Source organism: Lactuca virosa, chromosome 2 (genome assembly GCF_052849685.1).
Source record: "Lactuca virosa cultivar CGN04683 chromosome 2, Lactuca_virosa_CGN04683_v6, whole genome shotgun sequence".
Classification (NCBI taxonomy): domain Eukaryota; kingdom Viridiplantae; phylum Streptophyta; class Magnoliopsida; order Asterales; family Asteraceae; genus Lactuca; species Lactuca virosa.
This window is the reverse complement of record NC_136427.1, coordinates 258385045-258408408: the sequence shown is the minus strand read 5'-3', so window position 1 is coordinate 258408408 and position 23364 is coordinate 258385045. Positions and strand designations below refer to the sequence as shown.

The 23364-nt window shown below is 38.2% G+C and overlaps 1 protein-coding gene across 1 annotated transcript; it reads right to left on the bottom strand.

Annotated features, from left to right (window-relative positions):
- Positions 1–16583: 16583 nt before the first annotated feature.
- LOC145160880 (uncharacterized) lies at positions 16584–17966 on the bottom strand. The gene is made up of 2 exons (XM_079080254.1): positions 17535–17966; positions 16584–16819 (listed from the first exon to the last, which is right to left on the bottom strand). Exons 1-2 carry the CDS (start codon positions 17844–17846, stop codon positions 16697–16699), a joined length of 435 nt encoding a protein of 144 aa, XP_078936380.1. The 5' UTR covers positions 17847–17966; the 3' UTR covers positions 16584–16696.
- Positions 17967–23364: the final 5398 nt, after the last annotated feature.

Genomic DNA, 23364 nt, shown 5'->3' with positions numbered 1-23364 from the left:
ATGACTTGTTAACTATGAGTTAGTTATGCATTGATCGTGCGAAAACGCATTAGTAACTCGATGTTATAAAACGTGTGTTTGTGTGTGATTTAACAAGTAGTAGAACAAGTGTATGAGTCAAAGTTTATCTGTTCCTTCTTGGATTAGAAGCGATATATGGGCCCCTCGATGATTTTATTTTGACCCATGTACCGGGCCCGGTCAGAACTAAGTTGATGTGTTCAATTAAGTTCTATGTCAAACAAATCGGAAATCGGGAAACAAACTGCTGGACAAAAGTAAGACACTGTTCCATGTATTTGTCCGGCTGATATCTAGAACGGAGGATTATATGATCACTTATCTAAAATGGCGTATCATCATCTTCTCAGTTCCGAGAAACCTTGAAAAGAGCTACGATTGCTGATCGGTTCCTGAAGTCATACTTGCAGTTATAGTTATTAGACTTATCCAAGTGGGAGACTGTTGGATAAGGTGTCTAAGTCCATAACTATTTCTGGTATGTACTTGACCCGACCCAGCATGGTCCATTTGGGTTGCATGGCATCATGCATTTGGATAGACTAAATGAGAGAAATAACACTTGTGGTTTATTAATATATTATAAGTTCTAATATATTAATAGTATTATTTAATTAGTATTGATCAAGAATTAATCTAGGATTAATTGAGTGATCAAAAGATGACTAATTAAATATACAGGTTGATTATGTAAATCATCCATAACTTATATAGTGGGCTAAAAGGCTCCATGGATAATCAAGTTGGATTAAACCCATTGGATGCTCCATGGAGGCTCCATGGGAGTTACAAACCCATGGGTCATGGAAATGAAGAGTCATGTCACATTAGGATTTACATGGTGTAACCCTAGATGTGACACACTATATAAAGAACATCATACTCACCAAAATAGGCTACACTAAGATATAAGAGGGCTTGGCCGATTTTTAGAGTGTTACACATTCTCTCAAAGTTATTCCAAAGCATTTGGTGTTGTGTGAAGCATTTGAGGCATCACACTTGGGGTGCTAGGCTCTCAAGGTTTCAAGGAATCATAACAACTACAAGGTATGTATTTCTAGCTATCTTTTATATTATAAAGTTCCCCATGTATGCTAGATAGGTTTATGAACCTTGGAAAAGTATTTTGCATGTATCTTAGACAAACATAGATCCAAGGTTTTCTAGGGTTGCATGTACACTTAGGAGTGTTAGAATTGCTCAAAACCCATCAGTGGTATCAGAGCCTAGGCTTGCTTGTTTGATACTTGATGCAAAATTGTGAAAAAAGTCGATTTTTTGCTGTCCGCATGATGAACTCGCCGAGTGGAAAGAGGCTTCCAAGTGGAAAGAGGCAATGGACAGCGAGATTAAGTCCATGTATGACAACCAAGTTTGGAATTTGGTTGATAGTGCACCAGGTCGTAAGACAGTTGGGTGCAAATAGATCTTCAAGAAGAAGACAAACATGGATGGAAATGTGCACACATTCAAGGCTCGACTGGTTGCAAAAGGTTTCACTCAAACCCCAGGGGTTGACTATGATGAGACCTTTTCGCCAGTAGCTAAGATTAAATCTATTAGGATATTGCTCGCCATAGCTGCCTTTCATGACTATGAAATCTGGCAGATGGATGTCAAGACTGCTTTCCTTAACGGGAAGTTGGCTGAGGATGTTTACATGAATCAGCCAGAGGGTTTTGTTGATGCAAAGTTTCCCAATAGAGTGTGCAAGCTTGAGAAATCCATTTATGGATTGAAACAAGCATCTCGCAGCTGGAATCTTTGCTTCCATGAGAAAGTCAAAGAGTTTGGTTTCTCTAGAAGTGAAGATGAGTTTTGTGTGTATATCAAGGCTAGTGGGAGTATAGTAACTTTTCTGGTGTTATATGTCGATGACATATTACTCATTGGTAACGACGTTCCAACCTTGAAAGATGTTAAGTCTTGGCTGGGAAAGTGTTTTGCCATGAAAGACCTTGGAGAAGCTGCCTATATTCTTGGGATTAGAATATTGAGAGATAGAAAGAAGAGACTAATTGGACTTAGTCAGAGCACATACTTGGATAAGGTACTAAAGAAGTTTAGTATGGAAAATTCCAAGAAGGGAGAGCTACCTATCCAAAGCAATACCAAATTGAGTAAGACTCAATGCCCGAGTACAGATGAGGAAATAGCAGACATGAGTCGTGTACCTTATGCTTCCGCTGTCGGATCGATCATATACGCTATGACATGTACTCGCCCTGATGTGGCATTTGCTTTGAGCATGGTCAGTCGCTATCAGGGAAACCCGGGTAGAGCTCATTGGATAGCGGTTAAGAATATACTCAAGTATTTGCGAAGGACAAAGGACTGTGTCCTTGTTCTTGGTGGCAGTGATACTTTGAGAGTAGATGGTTACAGTGATGCCAATTTTCAAACGGATAGAGATAACTTCCGTTCTCAATCTGGCTGGGTATATTTACTGAATGGAGGAGCGGTTACTTGGAAAAGTTCCAAGCAAGATACAGTGGCTGATTCTACTTGTGAATCAGAGTACATAGCAGCAAGTGAAGCGTCGAAAGAAGCAGCTTGGTTAAGGAACTTCATCGGAGATCTCGGAATTGTTCCAACCATCCAGGAGCCTATGGAACTGTTATGCGATAATGAGGGAGTGGTTGCCTTAACAAAGGAACCGAGAGATCATGGTAAAACCAGACATATCGACAGAAAGTACCATTTTATCAGACATAGAGTAGAAGAAGGTCATCTTGTAGTAAAGAGGGTGTCATCTGAAGATAACCCAGCAGACCCCCTCACAAAGGGTCTGAGTAGGGCTAAGCATATTCAGCATGCTCGGAGCATAGGACTGAAAGATGATATTAGTTTTAGTAGTTAGATTAGTTCTGAAACTTGTAACAAAGTAAATGTAATTGACTTTTGGTGATTAAATAATAAAGTATTATTTATGAGTTTGTTTGCTGCCTTTTGTCAATTGTTTATTGTGTTTCATTTTTGCATGTTTTACTTCCCGAATAATAAGATTATTCAAACTCCACAGTCGCTCGTACTTTTGGAAGTAAGTAGTGAATTAAGACTGTCATGAATTGGATTGCAGATTGTCTGAGGATAGACATGGCAATAGAATTGCTGCAATGTTCATGGGTACTCAGAAATTGAGATTTGAGTATTGGATAAACCCTCGCTCAGAGTATCACTTCAAGGAATTCATCACGAGTAATACTGAGACGATAATATCTTATAATCTTGAAACGAATATATATGAGTTGTAATTTACAAAGTCGGTGATACATTGGTGATACGAAAACGCATCAGTAACTTGGTGTTATAAAACGTATTGTCATGTATAATTTGATGACTAAAAGATACAAGCATATGAGTCAACGTTTACTCGTTCCTTTTGCCCTAACCGGAAAAGCGATATTTGTGGGCCCCTCGATGATTTGGTGTTGACTTATGTGCTGGGCCCAGCCAGGACTAAATTGATGTGTTCAATTAGAAGTCCTACATCATCACAAATCAGAAATCGGGAAACATAGATTCTGGAAAAAGAGATTGATTACATTCCATGTCTTATGTCTGGGGATATCTTGTAGAACGAAGGATTATATGATCACTTATCTAAGGACATGTAACTGACTGGGTCAGAGTTCAGCAGCAGCTTTTGGAAGCTACAATTTGCTGGTCAAATTTAGAAGTCATACTAGCAATTATAGTTATAGACTTATCCAAGTGGGAGACTGTTGGATTAGGTGTCTAAGCCCATAACTATAATTGGTATGTACTTGAATTGATAGCAGCACAGTCCTTTTGGGTTGCCCTCAACCTAGCAACTGGACAAGGAAATTATGAAAGGAGAGATATTAATTTATAAGATTAATAAATTAATATAAATGATTTATTAATATGTTAAAAGATTAATATATTAATTAGAAATCATTATGTTTAATTAATAGTTAGCCAGAAATTAATCAGAATTAATTTTGGGGTTAAAAGTATTAATTATAAAGTGCAGGGACTAGTTTGCAGTTATCTAATAGTTGAGTGGAAGGCTCCAGAACCTCCTTGGAAGGAGGTGGACGAAATCTATAGGGGAAACCCTAAGGATTTCGTCCAAGGGGCTTTGGATAAGGCCTTTGGGTTAGCTTAGGCCCTAAGCAAAGGAGTATTAGGGTTTTCCCTAAACCCTAGATCCCTCAGCTATATAAGGAGCCTCCCAGCTCCTAAAATCGGCCACTCCTACCTTGGAAGAAACCCTAGGCCGATTTTTGCATACCCTACCCTCTCTCCTTCAAGTTTCCTTCTTGCTAGTTCTTGGGTGTGATTCCATTAGAGGCATTACATTTGTGGTGCTAGGCTTCCAAGAAGATCAAGTTCAAGAGGATTAACAATTGTTTGCTATAACAATTGAAAGGTATGTAATTCTAAAACCCTAGTTTGTTAATTTCGAAATTAGCCTCTCTCCTCTAGGGTTCTTGTTTGCAATTCAAAGTTATATGTTCAATAGTTAAAACATAGATCCAAAGTAGGTTGCATGTGAACTTAGGAATTGTTTTTCTAGTTTATTTGTATTACCTAAAACCCATCACTTATTCCCACGCAGGGGAATATGAACCATATCCACTGAAAACGGCTGATCGAATAACCGTAGCGTACATCATCTACACCCTCTGGCAGAGTAAGAATCGGTGCCTCGCACAATCGCTGCCTGAGCGTCTCAAAGGCTGCCTGCTGCTCAGGTCCCTAGCAAAAAACCACCGAATTCTTGGCCAGTCGGGTCAATGGAACTGCAATCTTGAAGAAGTCCTGAATAAATCTCCTGTAATAACCCGCTAGACCCAGGAAACTCCGAATCTCTGATGGAGACCTCGGAATCTCCCACTGCATCACGACCTTTATCTTGGTTGGATCAACCAGAAGACCCTCCTGGTTGACGAAATGCCCAAGGAACTGCACCTCGCGCAACCACAACTCACACTTGGAGAACTTTACGAAAAGTCTCTCCCTCCTCAGTGTCCCTCGCACCTCCCTCAGGTGCTCCTCATGCTGCTCATGAGTCATGGAGTAAACCAAGATGTCATCAATGAAGACTATCACAGACCGATCCAACATCGGTCTGCACACGCGATTCATGAGGTCCATGAACGTGGCTGGAGCATTGGTGAGCCCAAACGGCATCACCACAAACTCATAATGACCATAGCGAGTCCTAAAAGATGTCTTCTGCACATCATCATCCTTGACTCGCATCTGGTGATACCCTGACCGTAGATCAATCTTGGAGAACCAAGATGCTCGCCGAAGCTGATCAAACAAATCATCTATCCTCGGAAGTGTGTAACGGTTATTCACCGTTACCTTGTTCATCTCCCGGTAATCAATACACATGCATTGTGACCCGTCCTTCTTCTTCACAAACAGGATCGGGGCTCCCTATGGTGAACTGATCGGACTGATGAAACCCTTGTCTAGCAGCTCCTGCAGCTGCGTAGACAACTGCTGCATCTCGGAAGGAGCCAACCGATATGGTGTCTTGGCTATCGTAGCCGCACCAGGGACCAGGTCAATCCTAAACTCAACTTGTCTCTCCGGAGGTACCCAAGGTAAATCCTCCGGGAATACGTCCGGGTACTCTCGCACTACGGGTACATTATCAACGGTCGCCTTACACTTATCCCGGGTATCCATGACATAGGCGACGTATCCTGCGCAACCCTACTGGAGGTGGCGCCTCGCCCTCACTGCTGAACATAAGATCGGTCCGCGCTGTAGCCTCTCGCCCTGAATCACTAGCTCTCCCCCACTAGGAGTACGAACCCTCACTAGCTGCTGCTCACAATCAATCACTGCCCCATTGGAGCTCAACCAATCCATACCCACTATGAACTTATTGTTGGATTAGGTGACTAAGCCCATAACTATAATTGGTATGTATTTGAATTGATAGCAGCACAGTCCTTTTGGGTTGCCCTCAACCTAGCAACTAGACAAGGAAATTATGAAAAGAGAGATATTAATTTATAAGATTAATAAATTAATATAAATGATTTATTAATATGTTAAAAGATTAATATATTAATTAGAAATCATTATGTTTAATTAATAGTTAGCCAGAAATTAATCAGAATTAATTTTGGGGTTAAAAGTATTAATTATAAAGTGCAGGGACTAGTTTGCAATTATCTAATAGTTGAGGGGAAGGCTCCAGAACCTCCTTGGAAGGAGGTGGACGAAATCTATAGGGGAAACCCTAAGGATTTCGTCTAAGGGGCTTTGGATAAGGCATTTGGGTTAGCTTAGGCCCTAAGCAAAGGAGTATTAGGGTTTTCCCTAAACCCTAGATCCCTCAGCTATATAAGGAGCCTCCCAGCTCCTAAAATCGGCCACTCCTACCTTGGAAGAAACCCTAGGCCGATTTTTGCATACCTACCCTCTCTCCTTCAAGTTTCCTTCTTGCTAGTTCTTGGGTGTGATTCCATTAGAGGCATTACATTTGTGGTGCTAGGCTTCCAAGAAGATCAAGTTCAAGAGGATTAACAATTGTTTGCTATAACAATTGAAAGGTATGTAATTCTAAAACCCTAGTTTGTTAATTTCGAAATTAGCCTCTCTCCTCTAGGGTTCTTGTTTGCAATTCAAAGTTATATGTTCAATAGTTAAAACATAGATCCAAAGTAGGTTGCATGTGAACTTAGGAATTGTTTTTCTAGTTTATTTGTTTTACCTAAAACCCATCACTTATTCCCACGCAGGGGAATATGAACCAGATCCACTGAAAACGGCTGATCGAATAACCGTAGCGTACATCCTCTATGAACCCTCACAACCCTGACAATCCTATCATCGGCTATCTCTACATCAAGTGGGCAATCCAGCTCCCATGGAGCTTTACTAAATCGCTTGCTAAGTGCGAGCGACACAAAAGATCGGGTAGCCCCCGAGTCAAACAATACCATAGCTGATATGTCGTTCACTAAGAACGATCCTATACACAAACACACAAACATGAGTAATAATCAGAAATAATAAAGAGATAATGGAGAAGGTACATACCCGTAACCACATCAGGGGCTGCACGTGCCTCCTCTGTTGTCTACTGGAAGGCTCTGATCTTCGCCACTGGCGCCTCTGCCGATCCCTGACGGTCGTCTGTAATCCTCAATGTGGTAGGAGCGGGTGCCACCACTTGTCCTGCTGATGCTAGACTCGGACACTGGGACTTCTTCTGTCCCCTCTAATTGCAATGAAAGCAAATCAGATCAGATGCTGTAGTGGTGGTGGTAGTAGTAGTACAATCCCTGCTGATATGTCCAGTTCGGCCGCACTTGAAGCAACCTGAACTACCCGCCCTACACGGCCCCTCATGCCCCCTACCGCACTTGCCACAGCAGCCTCGGCCCTGCTGGCCCTTCCCTCGGGAATCTACCTTGGGCCTTTTGCCCGAACCCTCCGTGCCAGACACTGTCTCTGGCTTCCTCTTCCTCTCCATATCCAAATCAATCTCCCTCTCACGAACCCTCGCTATCATATCATCCAGCGTCCTGCAGCTGGACCGGCTCACAAACTGTCTGATATCACTCCTCAGCATCTCATGGTATCGGGCCTTTTTCATCTCCTCGTCCGCCACGTACTGCGTAACAAGAAGGGACCTCTCCTTAAACTTGGCGGTAATCTCCGCCACTGTCTCGGTCGTTTTTCGGAGATCCTGGAACTCCCTAGCAAGCTACTGCACCTCAATAACAGGTGCGAACTCGGCCATGAACCTGGTCGTGAAATCACTCCAGGTCATCGCATCCAACACTGCATCATCACCAATAGCTCTCCCAACCTCCTCCCACTAGTCACGTGCCCTGTCCTTCAAAAGACAGGACTCAAGCCTAACCTTGTCCCCCTCGGGACATCTACTGGTGTGGAACGCGTTGGCAACATCAGTCAACCATCTGCTGCTAGCAATGGAGTCCCGAGCCCCATGATAGTCGGTAGCTCCACATGCCCTGAACTCCCTGAAAGTCAGTGTGAGCGACCCCATCATGGCCGCTATCTCAGTGCGAAAAGCGCTCATCTTCTCATCGAGAAGCTCTAAACTACCCTCCTTGATTGATCCAAAGATCACAGGAGTCTGCTCTAGGATGATACGTGTAACCTCAGACGAAATGAACTCCCTCGTCTGCTCATCCATCTGCTCGGATCCAGAGCCCAAGCCTGATGCCTCACCTGAAGTGCCCATCGGTCTAGGGCGTAGAACCACCATACTGAAAATACACCATAACAAACATCAGTATACTCATCGGATCTCGAGGGATCTAACATGCTACAAGTTTCCTGGATTCATCTCAACCTTCCTTGATTCGAGTACGGATCCTCTGCTTTTAGTAGTATGGGCCCATACTACCTTCCACATATATCCGTACTTTTCTCAAGAACTGCCTTGACTCCACCAAGTCCCTTCTACTACTACTGCTGATCTTATACTAAACTCTTCCTAGGCTTTCCCTAGGGTAATCACCAACCCTTTCTCCGCTATCAGCTGCATAAGAAGTCCCTGCTATCTCCCCCTAACTAGCTCGTGAATACTATTACATATCACTAAGACTAGATAATTCTTCGAATGAGAGATCCTACCCTACAACGGTTGGACTCAAACAAGAGCTGCGCAATAGAGCTAGACCTAACTTTCTGAAATTATCTAATCCTCACAATATGTAATGTAACATATTCACTTACTAGTTAGTAAAAGGTAACTAGAACCCCTAAAAGCACAAAGCAAGTAGCATTCGAGCATCGAGTAAACATAATCAAGCATATCTCTCTCAGGCTATCCCTGACTAATCTGTACTAGCATGCAGTTCATAAAGATGAGATACATAGAAAAGGCACATAAGGCATCCTTCCTAGATCCTTAGTCCTAAACTAGCATGCAATTCTCATAAAGTTGATACACATATAATAGGCACATAAGGCATCCTCCCTAGATCCTTAGTCCTAATCTAGCATGTTGTTCTCATAAAGCTGATAATCATAACATAACATAAACTTGTATGGGTAATTTGGGAGTACTTACTTGAGCTCTGCTGATTGCATGCACCACACCCTTTTATCTTTTTCAAAGTTCTTTTCTCTTTTCAAAATTCTTTTCTTTTTCTCAAAGTTATTTTTATAAAAATGATTTTCTTTTGAAACTTTTCATACCAATTCCTTAGTTTGAGATCAGACACACCCGAGAGCGTGCCTGAATCCCTCAAACCAAGGCTCTGATACCAACTTGTAACATCCCAAAAATATAGGCCAAAAATTTATTTTTAAAATCATTTATAACAAAACCATACGTCATCCATCATCATAAAGAAAACCATAATCGTGTATCTCAAAACATCGTGTCAAAATAGTGTATCAAAATCATATGAAAATATCATAGTCTAAATATCCCAGGCTGAAGCTGTGGTGTGTGCCATGTGATCATCCCGAGCCCTTCCCCTTGCTAGTGGAAGTACCTGAAACCAAAACTGAAAACTGTAAGCACGAAGCTTAGTGAGTTCCCCAAACTACCACATACCATACAAATGTCATGCAACTAGGAGATACGAGCCCTGTCGACTCTCATGGAGATTCAGGCCCCGCCCACACTCCGCTTTCTGGGAGATTCGGGCCCCACCCACACTCCGTTGTCTAGGAGATTCAGGCCCCACCCACACTCCGCTGTCTAGGAGATTCGGGCCCCGCCCACACTCCACTACTAACATGCATACAAGTATCACACAGACAACAAGTACATCTACCAAACAATCACATATCTATACTCAAATAATACTATGAGAATCGGGCCCCGCCCACTCTAAACTACTATGAGCTTCGGGCCCCGCCCACACTTAGCTACTACATATAAGCATCGGGCCCCGCCCACTCTAAGCTACTACATATAACTTATATGGGCCGACCTTGGTGTCGTAGACCCGTTCATACTGAAGGAAACTCACATCGCAAGACTGACTGCTGAAAACTCGAGCGAGGAATCCTTGTCTGCTGCTCCGGCGACTCTCCGACTATCAATTCCATAATAACACTTAATCAGAATCTGCTAATCCTCTCTTAGGGTAAAATGACCATTTTACCCCTAGTCAAAGTCAAGGTCAACTCCCAGTCAACCCAACTCGAAGAGTCCCTGAATGCTTAAACTCGTGGTCAACTAAGTCAACTCGTCGAGTCCTTGCTGTCATAATAATCGGGACAACCCGCTTCAACTCGTCGAGTCCTTCCCTGGACTCGGCGAGTTCCCCTATCTGATTGAGCCATCTTAACAGATTAAGCCCCTATCTTTTAGATCCAAGGTTCTTAGCTCGTTTGTCCACTGGAAAGGCCTTCCTAAGGGTAAAGTTTCCAACTTTACCCGTTCATAGCTCTTCTAAAAGGGTTTAGACAAAACCCTAATTCCTATAAGACATTAATCTTGTCCAAAATGCCATAGAATCTCAAATCCACGTATACAAACCCAGATCCGGGGGTTTAGCATCTATTGGACACATAAAGCTCCGAACTTTCCTTCCATGCATGGTCTTTTAGGGCTAAAAAGACCATAAAGTTGCTTATATGCTTGCATGGGGCTTCCATGGTCATAAAGTTTGCACCTTTATGCCATGGAACCCTTTCTAGATCCTAGATCTGAGATATAAGTCACTTGGGACGTCCCAACCCCAAGGACCAAGGTTCTTGACCCAAAACTTTCATAATATGGAGATATCTAGATCTAAGAAAAGAATGATCAAGTTGGAAGCTTGATTACCAGAAAATGCAGTAAATGAAGTGTTGCTCCTGGATCTACTTCTTCCCCTTTGATCCTTTTATCTTCTTCTTCTCCACAAGCTTCACAATGCACAAAAACACTCAAAAATGGCAAGAACTAGCTCCAAATCACTCAAGATGGATTAGGGTTTCGAGATTAGGGTTTGGGGGTGATAGAGGCTGGGGTGGAGACCAGATATGATGTTTAAATAGGGTGCAAACCCTGAAGATTAGGGTTTCCTTCTGATGGACCTACTCGCCGAGTCCAGGCTCTGACTCGTCGAGTAGACCATTTAAATCCCGCGACCAAGCTAGCATCTACTCGACGAGTTAGGGCTACCAACTCGTCGAGTAGCTCTTACAAAATAAATATTCTAATAAATTAAATGCGTACCAGGAACGGGGCATTACTGTATGATACGATGAATTTGTTCTCGTAAAGAATATCCCTATTTATATATCTATCGAATTTGACTACATCATTGTATCTCTTGAAATTGCATACCTCTGTAATAGTGCTTTTAAGGTTAATGTCGAATCTACCGTATAGTGGATTCATAAGGATCTTGTACACATACGATAAAGCTTTATTTCCACATTTCTTTGCATTTAACCTGCTTGAAAATAACGAGCTAACAAAGGCTTTGAAAGGACTTTCCATCCTGGCAAACTACCTAATGTTATGCAGGCTCATCAAATAACGGTTTTTTAGCTTTCTTTAGAATTTGCCACAAATTGTTCGGTTGATTCCCACGCGTTATTGTAACGACCCAATTTTTCAAAAGAAATTTTTCATTTTTAATTAGTCAAAACACTTTTCTATAAAACATGAAATCCCAATACAATTGTTTTCAAATTCATATCCAAAACAATATTATTTCCAAACATCAGAGTGTCCCATAAAATGCCCGAGAGAGAGTGCACGCCGCGCCATCAAGCCTTTCCCTTTCCCTTGGGTTCAGATGTACCTAAAACAAATCCACAAATTGTAAGCTAATGCTTAGTGAGTCCGCCAGAGCATACCCCACACACAATCCACATAATGCATATCAAGTTAGCTATAAAAGCTACATATATTACATAAGCCATGCATACAACATATAAGGAAGCCATGGAAACCCTCCAGGGTCTTACACCTAGTGCCACTGGAACCCCCACGTGGTCTTATCTGCCTGCCATGGGAGCCCCCACATGGTCTTCACTACCAAACAAGACATAATGCAAACTACACATGCAAATATACTAGGATGCCATGGAAACCCTCCACGGTCTTATACCAAATGCCATGGGAACCCCCACGTGGTCTCAGACTACTGGCACGGGAACCCCCCGGGATTTTCTATGCAAATGTCATACTAACATAACGCATAATCAATCAGCAATCCACATATCATAAAATGGGTCGGCCTTGGTGCCTTAGACCCATTGGTATGGTGAGAAGACTCACATCTCGAATGTTGAACTGAATAGCTAAGATCAAATGTATCCCATGCACTGCTCCTCCTCACTGCCTATAACCAAGATGTGATTAACTTGTCATAGCCCCGTAATTACCCTCAAAGTCAACCCTGGTCAACCATGGTCAAAGTTAAGGTTAATAGTCAAGGTCAACAGTCCATGTTGACCTCAACTCGTCGAGTGCATCCAGCAACTCGTCGAGTTCCTCCCGAGTCCATTCTACTGAATCCCGCATCAACTCGCCGAGTCACCGAAGTGACTCATCGAGTTCATCAAATGTCCAGAAAACTAATGTCCGCTCAGACCAAAACCCTAATCCTTCACTGCACTCATCCAGAAACTCAGAAACGGGCAAACCCTACCCCGACTCGTCGAGTCAGCTAAGGGACTCAACGAGTTCCTTCAGTCCCTTCCAAGTTCAACCCTTTTCAGTGGGATCTAAGGTCCCAAACTCTAGATCCAAACTCCCTTAGTGCAGATACCACGTAAAGTTGCAAACTTTATGTGCATGCAAGGCCCTTCAAGGCCATAACATCAAAACTAAGCTTCTTACAAGGTTTTTGTGCATGGAAAGGGGCTAGGTTGCATAAAGTGAGCAACTTTATGTCATTGGGGACCTAGAGAGGTCCAGATCTGGAATCATATCCTTGTGATAAGTCCATATCCGAGTTTGACTCCATTTTGCACCAAAAATGGCCATTTACTTCCAAGAAAAGGGATGTAATCAACTAGAGATCAAGGTGACGACTTTATACCTCAAGATGATGGCCAATACAGAGTAGATGTCGGATCTACTGCTCCTCTCCTTGCTTCCTCCTCTTCAAGCTTTAGAATCCTTCATAAATACCCCAAAATCCCTCACAAAAGCTCTTACTCTCACTCAAGAAGGTGCAAGGTCGAACTAGGGTTTTCTCTGGCTAATAGGGTGATAAGGGAGGCCACAAGAGGCGGATTATGTTCCTTAAATAGGGTGCAAACCCTAAAAATTAGGGTTTCTCTTTACAGATCCTACTCGTCGAGTCGGGGCCTTCCGACTCGTCGAGTAGAACCCAAACCCCGCATCCCCATAACAATCTCTACTCGACGAGTTGGAGCACCTAAACTCGCCGAGTCCATGCACAAAACCCTAAAAATTATATAAATTAATCAATACCTGGAACAGGTGTTACAGTTATACACTCATTCGCCATTTTGTTCTCAAGTCTTCTTACTTCCTAGGCCAGACAATCTACCTTTAGCTAGGAGCCTCTTTTCCTTTTTCCCAATTCCAAAAAAAAACGTTCGAATTGCATGTGTTAAGCATATAGATAACGTTCCTTCTGAGCCAAGATCAAACTCTTTATTTAGACTATGATTTGGTCATATAATGGTATAACCTAGTGAACCGGGCTTACTACTTCTCAACCTTTTGTTGACTTTTCTTTTCTTATGATTTTTGCTAATTGGTTTAGTCTAATGATGGATATCTTAGAGAAGTTGGTAAAGTAAAAACAAACTCTTTTGAAAGTAATGGTGGCTAGGAATGGTTTCAGTTAGGGCAACGATACACCTAATGGTCTACTTGCTTGAAGAAGGCCCCCTCCCTCCTAAGTTGTAAAAGGGAAGTGCAGATATTTATGCAAAACTCTTTCGGCTTGATTAACCCTTAAGAGGAGGATATGAAATTATATTTAGTTGTTGGTAGGAGTGAGTCTACCATGAAAAGAGGCTTCCCGCTTATCGCTATTTGGGAATTAAGAGACCAACGTCAAGTGCACAAATTGTTGTCGAAGGGGCGATAGAGTCTCAGTCTGTTTTCAACGCCTACTTGACTAGCTCAAAACGACGCAATTGGAGTGTGTAGATGGGATTTGAAGCAGGCCCACATATATTTCAATTCAGCGGCAGGATGGAAATACTTTCGTGAGAAGAGATGGCAGGCTTGATATATATATATATATATATATATATATATATATATATATATACAACTGTTTATCACACTAGAATCAACCAATTCAATTATACCCGCCTTAATTCCCTCATTCAAGACAGATAGATCTGTTAAAGTTGGTCGATCAATCCCTCATTTGATTCCCCTTCCTTCGAGCACGCTCATCCATAAGGACAATGAGAAAAACGAATCCCTAAGACAATGAAATTTATACCTTTACTTCGAGTGCCCATGCCATTAGCCTATGTAATGGGCTCTCTAAAAGGTAAAGTAGGAAGAGAGTAGCTGAAACATAAAATACCTCCCCACCCTAAGAATATACCTATATGGGTTGTTCCCGTCGAATAAAAGCATATCCAACTTTCTTAACCTTCAATTTAACCCACTGCTAGTCAGGATTGTTCCCACTGATCTTATTCTTCTTCCTTCAAAACCTAACAATGGTGGTGGTCGACCGTTATTGTTGCCACCTTGACCAGATTTCTCTAACAGTGTGGTGTGGATCATGTCTCCAATAATGAAGCGCAACCGTCCGTTTTCTATAGCCATTTACATCAAATTTTTTTGTGAGGAGAGAATCCGAGCACTGCTGAAATATCTCAACCATGGAGGACAACATCCCTTCTAGTCCCTTTTATATTGGTTCCATTATTCAGGTTAAATCTCCAGGAGCCATTGATGCTCTCATACCAATTTACTACAACCTTCTAACTATTTGAAAGTATGTGGAACATAAATGAATGCATGATTTTAATAATAAATAGATAGCCAAATGCTTAGATAAATTAGTCATTTGATATGTTAGGGTCTCCGTGTAGAATATACCAAATCGGAAAAATGCATAATACTACCCCTTACAAACTAGATGCTATTTTGTAATTGGCGCATCACCCACTTTACCCTATCTTCTATAATACGTCAATTGTAATGGAGGTGTAGCAGTTTCATTGGGATGATAAAGAAATTTAATTTTTCAAACCAGAACATGCTAGTCCTTTTTAATGACTAACCCTTATTTGAACATGTTTACTCGTTTTTAGTGACTAACCCTTATTTCAATTGATACAATCCGAGTTTGTTAAATTCATCTTCAAAAACATGTATATAGTAATAGTTTAAAAAACAATAATTATATCAATCAGTTACATATGAAACAAAACAAATATACAATTTTGAAATGAATATGAATTATAACCCCAAGGCCCTAACATTTTAAAAAGTGTAACATTTAACATTTTGAGTTGGCATCGAAATTAACATCTAGCTTGAAAAGCAAAGAAACTTGGAAAATAAAACAAGAGTTTAGGTCATTTTTTGTCACTTAACTTTTGGTTTTCTACCTATTTGGTCACTTAACTCGTTTTAAGTTTTAAATTGTCACTCAACTTTTGGTTTTATGCTCATTTAGTCACCTAACTTTTAAAATCGTGCTCATTTAGTCACTAAACTTTTAAAACAAAGTTATAAAAATGAGTACAACTTTTAAAAGTTAGGTGACTAAATGAGCACAAAAAGCCAAAAGTTAAGCGACCAAACCAAAAGTTAGGTGACTAAATAAACACAAAGCCAAAAAGTTTAGTGACCATTTAAAACTTAAAACAAGTTAAGTGACCAAACAAACACAAAACCAAAAACTGAATGACCAAAAATGATCTAAACCCATAAAATAAAGACATGTCCGGACGAATAACAAATTTTAAAAAATGGCATTAGAATGAACTGTTCAGGAAGAAGCTTTATTTCATCACAATTTTGAAAGTAGAAACATGAATACAATATATAAGGAGCTTAGTGTTTCTAAACTCATTGTGTTTTCAAGTTTGAAAGGACTTGGTTGGATTTATGAGAACAGCCGTACATATTTTTATCCCTACATGTTTGCCCTAGTGGTACGAAAGTAAAAATCCTTAATTAGAGTTTCAGATTTAAATCTAGACACCATCCTTTTTATGGGTATTTTGCAAAATACTTGGATATCTCAAATTCTATAAAAACGTGTAAGAATGCAACTGTCAACCGAATGTAGCGTTTATGAATGGTATAAAGTTGTTGGCTCATAAGCGTGATCAAGTTTTATGAAATGCAAAATCAATTGGCAAACAAAAGGATCATGTTATATGTGTTTTATAGCCTTTTTTCTTGTAACAAATCAAGGAAAAGTGTTTAGTCACACCACGACATTCTTGAATCACCCGTGTTTTCTCAAAATCCAACCATGGACCGATACAAAAAAAAATTGTAATTTTTGTACCACTGACATCGGTCTCGGTCAGTAGTTGGTCAATCAGTCTCGGTCTCAATACAATACAATACAATACAGATGGTGTACAATCTGTTTTGACCTAATCAAACGAAACGGATGCTATTTGTACTTAGAGAAACAAAAAGAAAGAAGGTTGCAAGTGGTAAATAAAAGAAGTTGGAAGCTGTATATTCAAAGTAATTCTCAGATTTAAACAGAGTATTTGAATTAATATACGACATATGTAAAAAGATGGAATCTTTAACCATATTTCATAGGCACTACTGATCATCATTGGGTGTGGGTGATGGTGGGACATCATCAGATGGCTTCTTCCTTGCCCTGCCCTCTTTCCATCGTCCAATAGCCCACCTCAACACAAAGAAACCTCCAATTGCATAAACCTAAAACCAAACACCAACCGGAATAGATATGTTGGATTTCATAATTTTTAGTAACAAATCATAATTCATAAATAATATATGGATTAAAATTGAAAAATTCTAGCCATAAAAGCCAAAAAGAAATTTTTACATGGGATGGAGCCCTTGGCCCTTAAGTGAGGATATGATAAGTGTTCTAAAATTTAAGGGAACCTTCAACATCAACATCTATGATCTATCCACCAGCTGGACTTAAATGACCTACCAATTGCCAATTGGTACTGTGAGCAAACCAAGACCTATAAACTAGAATCGATTTTATCCAGCCAATCTGTACTAGTGTAGTTAACTTATTTGCCCCAAATATCACTCAACATAAGATCACAATTCCTAGATTCCTTCTCCTACAGCTTATCAACATAAAATACAGCACAAATTCAATTCAATTACATAATCATCAACAAGAAATCGACAAATAATGAGCTCAAATTAGAAAAAGGACCAAACTTTACACTGAGAATACCAAGATTTTAGGAGTAGAGATTTCGTGGTTACAATGAAAACGATGAGAGAGAGAGGGAATTAAGGAGCTTCGATTTCGTGATCCGATAGTGTGAAAAATATTCAATCAACGAGAATCGATAGAAAATAACTCCGAGAATATTCAGGACTAAAATAGCAAAATCAGGCATATAGGGTTCAGAAAACGAGGATAGATATACAGATAGATACATACCTGCCAAAGAACAGCAGGACTCGTTTCTTGAACCGCATCTTCCGATTCAAGCTTCAACGAAGTAACGGTCTTCGAACGGCCATCCGGATACGTAACCGTAGCCGACTTACTTTCCCCCACCACTTCACCATCACGAACTATCGCTTTCTTCTCTGTTTCCACCTTCGCCAGCTCTTTCTTCTCCGGCGGCTGTGGTCGAGAAGGGAAATTAAAAACCTGAGTAAACTTGGTGAACAGCAGAGAAAAAGGATTCGGAGGCCGGTTCGATTCGTCTTCGTTTTTGAGCACAATCGAAGTTTCTTTGTCCGCCATTTTTGTCGCAAAGCCGGTGCGAAATCAGTGCAAACTGCAAGGAGACGGTCAACTTAAGCGGATCGTTGAAGCGCGTGCGATCCAACCGTTATGTTAGGCTCGTGAAAGCTATAAACGATGAGACATGGAGATGTGCGCCTAAAGTAGGTTTCAAGGCCCAAATGTTTGGACTAATCGATTTAAATGGGATTAAAATCATATGTATACACCGATCCCTTCATATATCAACGATGTTTTGGAATAAGTTTGTGACACAAGGATCTTTTATGTTTTGTAAGTAAGCTTGTAATTATAAGATTGAATTTGGTAGATCCTATCAAATAAACTTTTTTTTTATTTGTTTGTTTAGTATCTAATTATCTATTATAGTATTATGTTAAGAAACATACTTTAGAAATAGAAATTTTAAGTGAAAAAAGAAACAGAGATCGATAATAAACATTATCATGTATAATTAGTCATGATATTCTGTTTAATTCTATATGAATGGATAAAATGATATGCTCTATGAGACTTCATGTGACCTACTATGCTCGATTTTCAAATTAAATAAATGAATTTTTGAAACTTGAATATATAATAAACTCAAATAAAGTTAAGATCTTAAAATCTTAATCGGATCCTAAGATTAAAGTATAATGTGATTGTGATCATCTTTTGTTTATAGAATCATAAAATCTAAGCTTATACATAATTGTTTAGAACAATTTATGATTTTTTTTATTAGCTTACATAGTATAAAAATTAAATTATATATATATATATATATATATATATATATATATATATATATATATATATATATATATATATATATATACTATGTTATAACCCGTGTGTCACACGGTTGAGAACAAAAAAACTTATATAATAAAAAAAACAATTTAGTTAATCATATTCAAACAAATACTTATATATAATAGTTGATGTATATATGATCCTTATGTAAAATAATATTTAAAATAGTTATTAAATTTTAATAATGTTATTTAATTCAATAATTAATGAAGAAAACATAATAATAAAATATAAAATATTTAAATTTGATATACATAGTTTTAGCGGTAAATTTTATAAAGTTAGGTTATCGATTAATCTAATAAAAAAATAAATCTTTTCCAAACATAATTATTTTGTTCCCACAAGGCAACATCAAAGAAAACCAATGAAAGTTCAACCAAACTCTCATAGACAATGTTTTCAATTTTGGGTAATAAAATTGGAAACAAAAAAGGTTCAAATTAAATGATATAAATTTTGAAATACATATCTGAATCATATTTGTTAAAATTCATCCGATTATATGTGAAAAGTGCACCTCTTGTATATACAATAATTCATATGGTTTTGAATAAACTTTTCTTATGGATGATTAATTCAGTGGTTTTTTCTATAAAAATATGATATTTAAACCTAAGCACAAAGTTTTCTTACGGATAATCACTTCAAATTTGTCTACTCATATCGATTTTTTTTTTATCGTCCACATGTATAATTATCCAATACCTACATAATCGAAATAAATAAACAATAATGTTGCAAAGAATAAAGTCAAGAAAATAAACTTATCTTTATAGATAACCAACATATCTAGTTGCTAGATCAACACACCTCATGAAAAAAAATTTAGAATCATCATGGTTAGAACCATGAACAAAAATTCGCTTATTAACTTATATTAGCTTATATATTATTTTAAGTAGTTGTAATCATTTGTTAAGTTCATAAATAGAGTATTTATGGATTGGTTTGAGTTATGAATTTGAATCGTGTTAAAAGGATTACAATCAATCCCTATTATTATTATTATTATTATTATTATTATTTTGAAACGGCAAATCTAACCTACTCCTAAACTACACCTTATATTCATCTATTTCCACGGGGGGACTTGAACCCTCAACCTCAAGGAGGGAGGACAACACCGGATACCGCTGAGCTAGAAGCCCTTTGGTCAATCCCAATTAATTAGGGATTAAGATTTTGATTTGTTTTGTAAATGCTAATTAGCATGATTTTATTTAAATTTAAAATCAAAGTCAAAGAAAATTACACATATCATTTTTTTAAGAGTAGAAAAAAAAATTAAAAATTATAAGAAAATGACACATGGACAAAGATGGACTCTTTTATTAGAAGATATATATATATATATATATATAACGAACTTTTTTCTTCAAAAAAACATTTATATTTGGCAAACTACTATTTCATTTTAGCTCATTATTCTTACGTTGTTTTTTTTTTGCGGTTGTTTATTGTGGTTTTCAAACATTAAATTTTGAAAGAAACATCATATCATTTTTGGAACAAGGAGAAATGTTGTGTCCAATTTTTTTGTTGGTAAGTGAGCATCAAATTCTATTTGCAAGATTTTCAAAGATTGTTGCGGGCAATTAAAAATGTTTTAGGCTAGTATGATATTTTAGATTGTTTTCATAATTAAATAGAAAGACAACTCTTAAAGGGTGTTTGACTTTGCTTTTTAAATGACTTTTGAAACTTTTGACTTTTTCAAAAAGTCAAAAGTTTAAAAAGTTGTTTGGTAACTTCAAAATATCTTTTAAATTAGCTTTTGGAGAAGAAGAAAAAGGAGGAGGTTAAGAAGTTTTAGCAACTTTTGGTTTTTTTTCCCTTTCCCTCCTCAAAAGTTTATACAAACACATTTTAAAATTATCTTTTGGAAAAAGACATGAATCAAAAAGTTCTTTACTAAAAATGACTTTTTAATTTAAGAAGTTATCCCAAACACTCCTTTAAATTCCAATATATGTTTTAAATTTTAATATATCTTTGATGTGATTTGATCATTAATAAAAACATTGGATTTCTTTGATCTATAATAAAATCATTGGATTTCTTTGATACTCTTTTTTTCTCATCAATACTCATACAATAAAGGGTTGTTTGTTTACCTCTTAATTGCAAAATTAAGAGGCAATGTCTTAAAATTTAAGATTCAGAGCGTTTGTTTGTGTATTAATTTTTACCTCTTAAAAATAAAAATGCCTCTTATTTTTTCAGATGGCAAACAAAGTCTGAAAATTAAAAACGAGAGGTGCGTTTCTATTTGCCCTAAAGGATTCGACCGCCTCTTTTCTTTTCTTCCCTTCGACTCTTCTTGCTTTGCATCGTCTTCTCTTCTGCTCCTACCAGCGACGCCGCCATTGAAGACACCGTCGGCGACGCCCAGCGATTACGCCAGCGACGACGGTAGCAGCGCCGCCTTCCTCCGCCGCAGCCCATCTTCTTCCTCCGACGACGCCACTGAAGTCATTACCGACAGCAGGTATATTTTCCGCTCAATTCCTTCAGTTTCTTCCTTTTACTATGTTGCTATTGGTTGAATCTAGCATCCAATAGAATTGGAAGGGCAATTGATAATGATTCGGAAATGAGCGGTCATCAACATACATAAGAATTGCTACATAGAACTTCTACACAATGTCATGAGCTGATGCGTCTTTCACGTGAAGCGTATGTACTTTTATGCAATCATTTTAGACGAAACAATTGGTTGCAAAGTAGTAGGCATATAAGCGTTGAAGAAAAGATGGCTATGTTCTTGACAACTATAGCACATAATAAACGGTTCAGGATTATCAAACGAAGGTTTCAACACTCCACAGAAACAGTTCATAGATGCTTTCATGAGGTGGTAAATGCAATGATGATTTTTGCAAAAGAAGTTATAGTGCCAACGAATTATAATGCAACCGTGAATTCCTCAGAGAGACATCGTAGGCTAAAAGAAATCTTTCCTGGAGCAATAGGTGCGTTAGATGGAACTCTTGTACATGCAGTCGTGCCTGCTGATCAACAAACTCGCTACAGGGGAAGAGGAAAAGGTGAATGCTTTCAAAATGTTTTAGGAATTTGTGATTTTGATATGATATTCACATTCGTATGGGCCGGTTGGGAGGGTATAACACATGATTCACGAGTTTTGAAAGAAGTTGCATGTAACCCGACTTTAGGCTTTCCGTTCCCTCCTCCAGGTTTGTAATTCTTTTTAAATTTATTCTAAAATACAATTTTAAATTTCTATATATAATATTTCCTTCACTCATGTGTATAGATAAATATTACCTTTGCGATGCTGCATACACTAACACTCGTGGATTTATGACTCCTTACCGCAACACGAGGTATTGGTTAGCCGATTATCGACGGCGACGTGCGTTAACTAAGGAAGAAAAATTCAATCATGCACATGCGCAACTCAGAAATGTTATTGAACGTGCTTACGGTGTTTTAAAGGCGAGATTCTCAATCCTAAAGCGAATGGCTCCTTTTCCTTTTTCAGTGCAAAGAGATATAGTCGTTGCTTGTTTTGCAGTCCACAATTTCATAAGGAAATGCGATATTCATGATGAGTTATTTATGACGTTCGAGGAGAACAATGCTCAAGCACAAGGGGGAGAGAATGATGGCGAAAACGTACATGATATGGAATGGGGTTCATAAGGAAATGAATACATGAATAATTTGTGTGACCAGATTGCGAATCAATTGGGGTGAAATTAAATTTGTAGGATTTTATTTGGATTTTAGTATGATTTTATGGATTTAAAAATATTTATATTTGATTTGGATTTGTGTTTAATTTTGATTTATGCTAAATTTGGATTTTATATGGTGTTTATATTTTTTTTAATACATATTTAATAAATTTATTAGGTTATTTTCTAAATAAACAGTTGAATTCAATAAATAAAACAGAAGGGTAAAATGGTCATTTTAATAATTCAGCACAACAATTCAGAGGTCCCAACCAAATAGCATGTTAAACATTCAGCTCTTAAATTTTCAGACCCTCTTAGAAATTCAGATCTTTTAGAAATTCAGATCTAAAAAATTCAGATCCTGCCAAACAGCCCCTAAAGACATTACATTTCATTGTCAAGTTAACACACAGACCCTTCTGTTAACGTAGAACCTTCCAATCTCAAAATTAGTAGATGTTAAACCATTAGTTTCCAAATTAGATCACATTAGATCATTTGTTATACAATTTCATCCAAGTTTGCAAAGCAAAAACTTCAATTTCTAAATTAACAAGCACAAATGCAACTGATTCTCTATTAAAACCATTATAAACAACACCAACAACGAAGATTATGAGTCAAACCGAAAAGTCAATCAAATATGTGGATTACTTTTGGGAAAAGATTTGTGTTTCTCTGGAAAAAAAAATCAATTACAAGAAAACTACAATTAAACATGTTAAGAGAATTCAAAATAAATTTAAAAAAATGTTCATAAATATGGACTAAAAGCTATATTTACAAGATCAAAAATCCAAAATAACATTAAGAGCATTTATAAAAGGCAGTTATAATTTATAAACTTGGTCTTGCCGTTTTTGTTAATTTGAAGATTAGCTTAGAATGTGAACTTTTTGACTTATTTGATATTAAACTTTAACTTAGGTTTATGAGATAGACCAAGGTACCGAACCATACTTTTAAACGACATAAATTTGGTATAAGACAAAGACTATACATATATATCATCT

Bases quoted from the DNA above. Each gene is read 5' to 3' on its own strand.
- LOC145160880 (XM_079080254.1), bottom strand. From the start codon at position 17,846: ATGGCGGACAAAGAAACTTCGATTGTGCTCAAAAACGAAGACGAATCG. The intron at 16,820-17,534 runs GTATGTATCTAT...GTTTGGTTTTAG, and splicing joins GTCCTGCTGTTCTTTGGCAG to GTTTATGCAATTGGAGGTTT.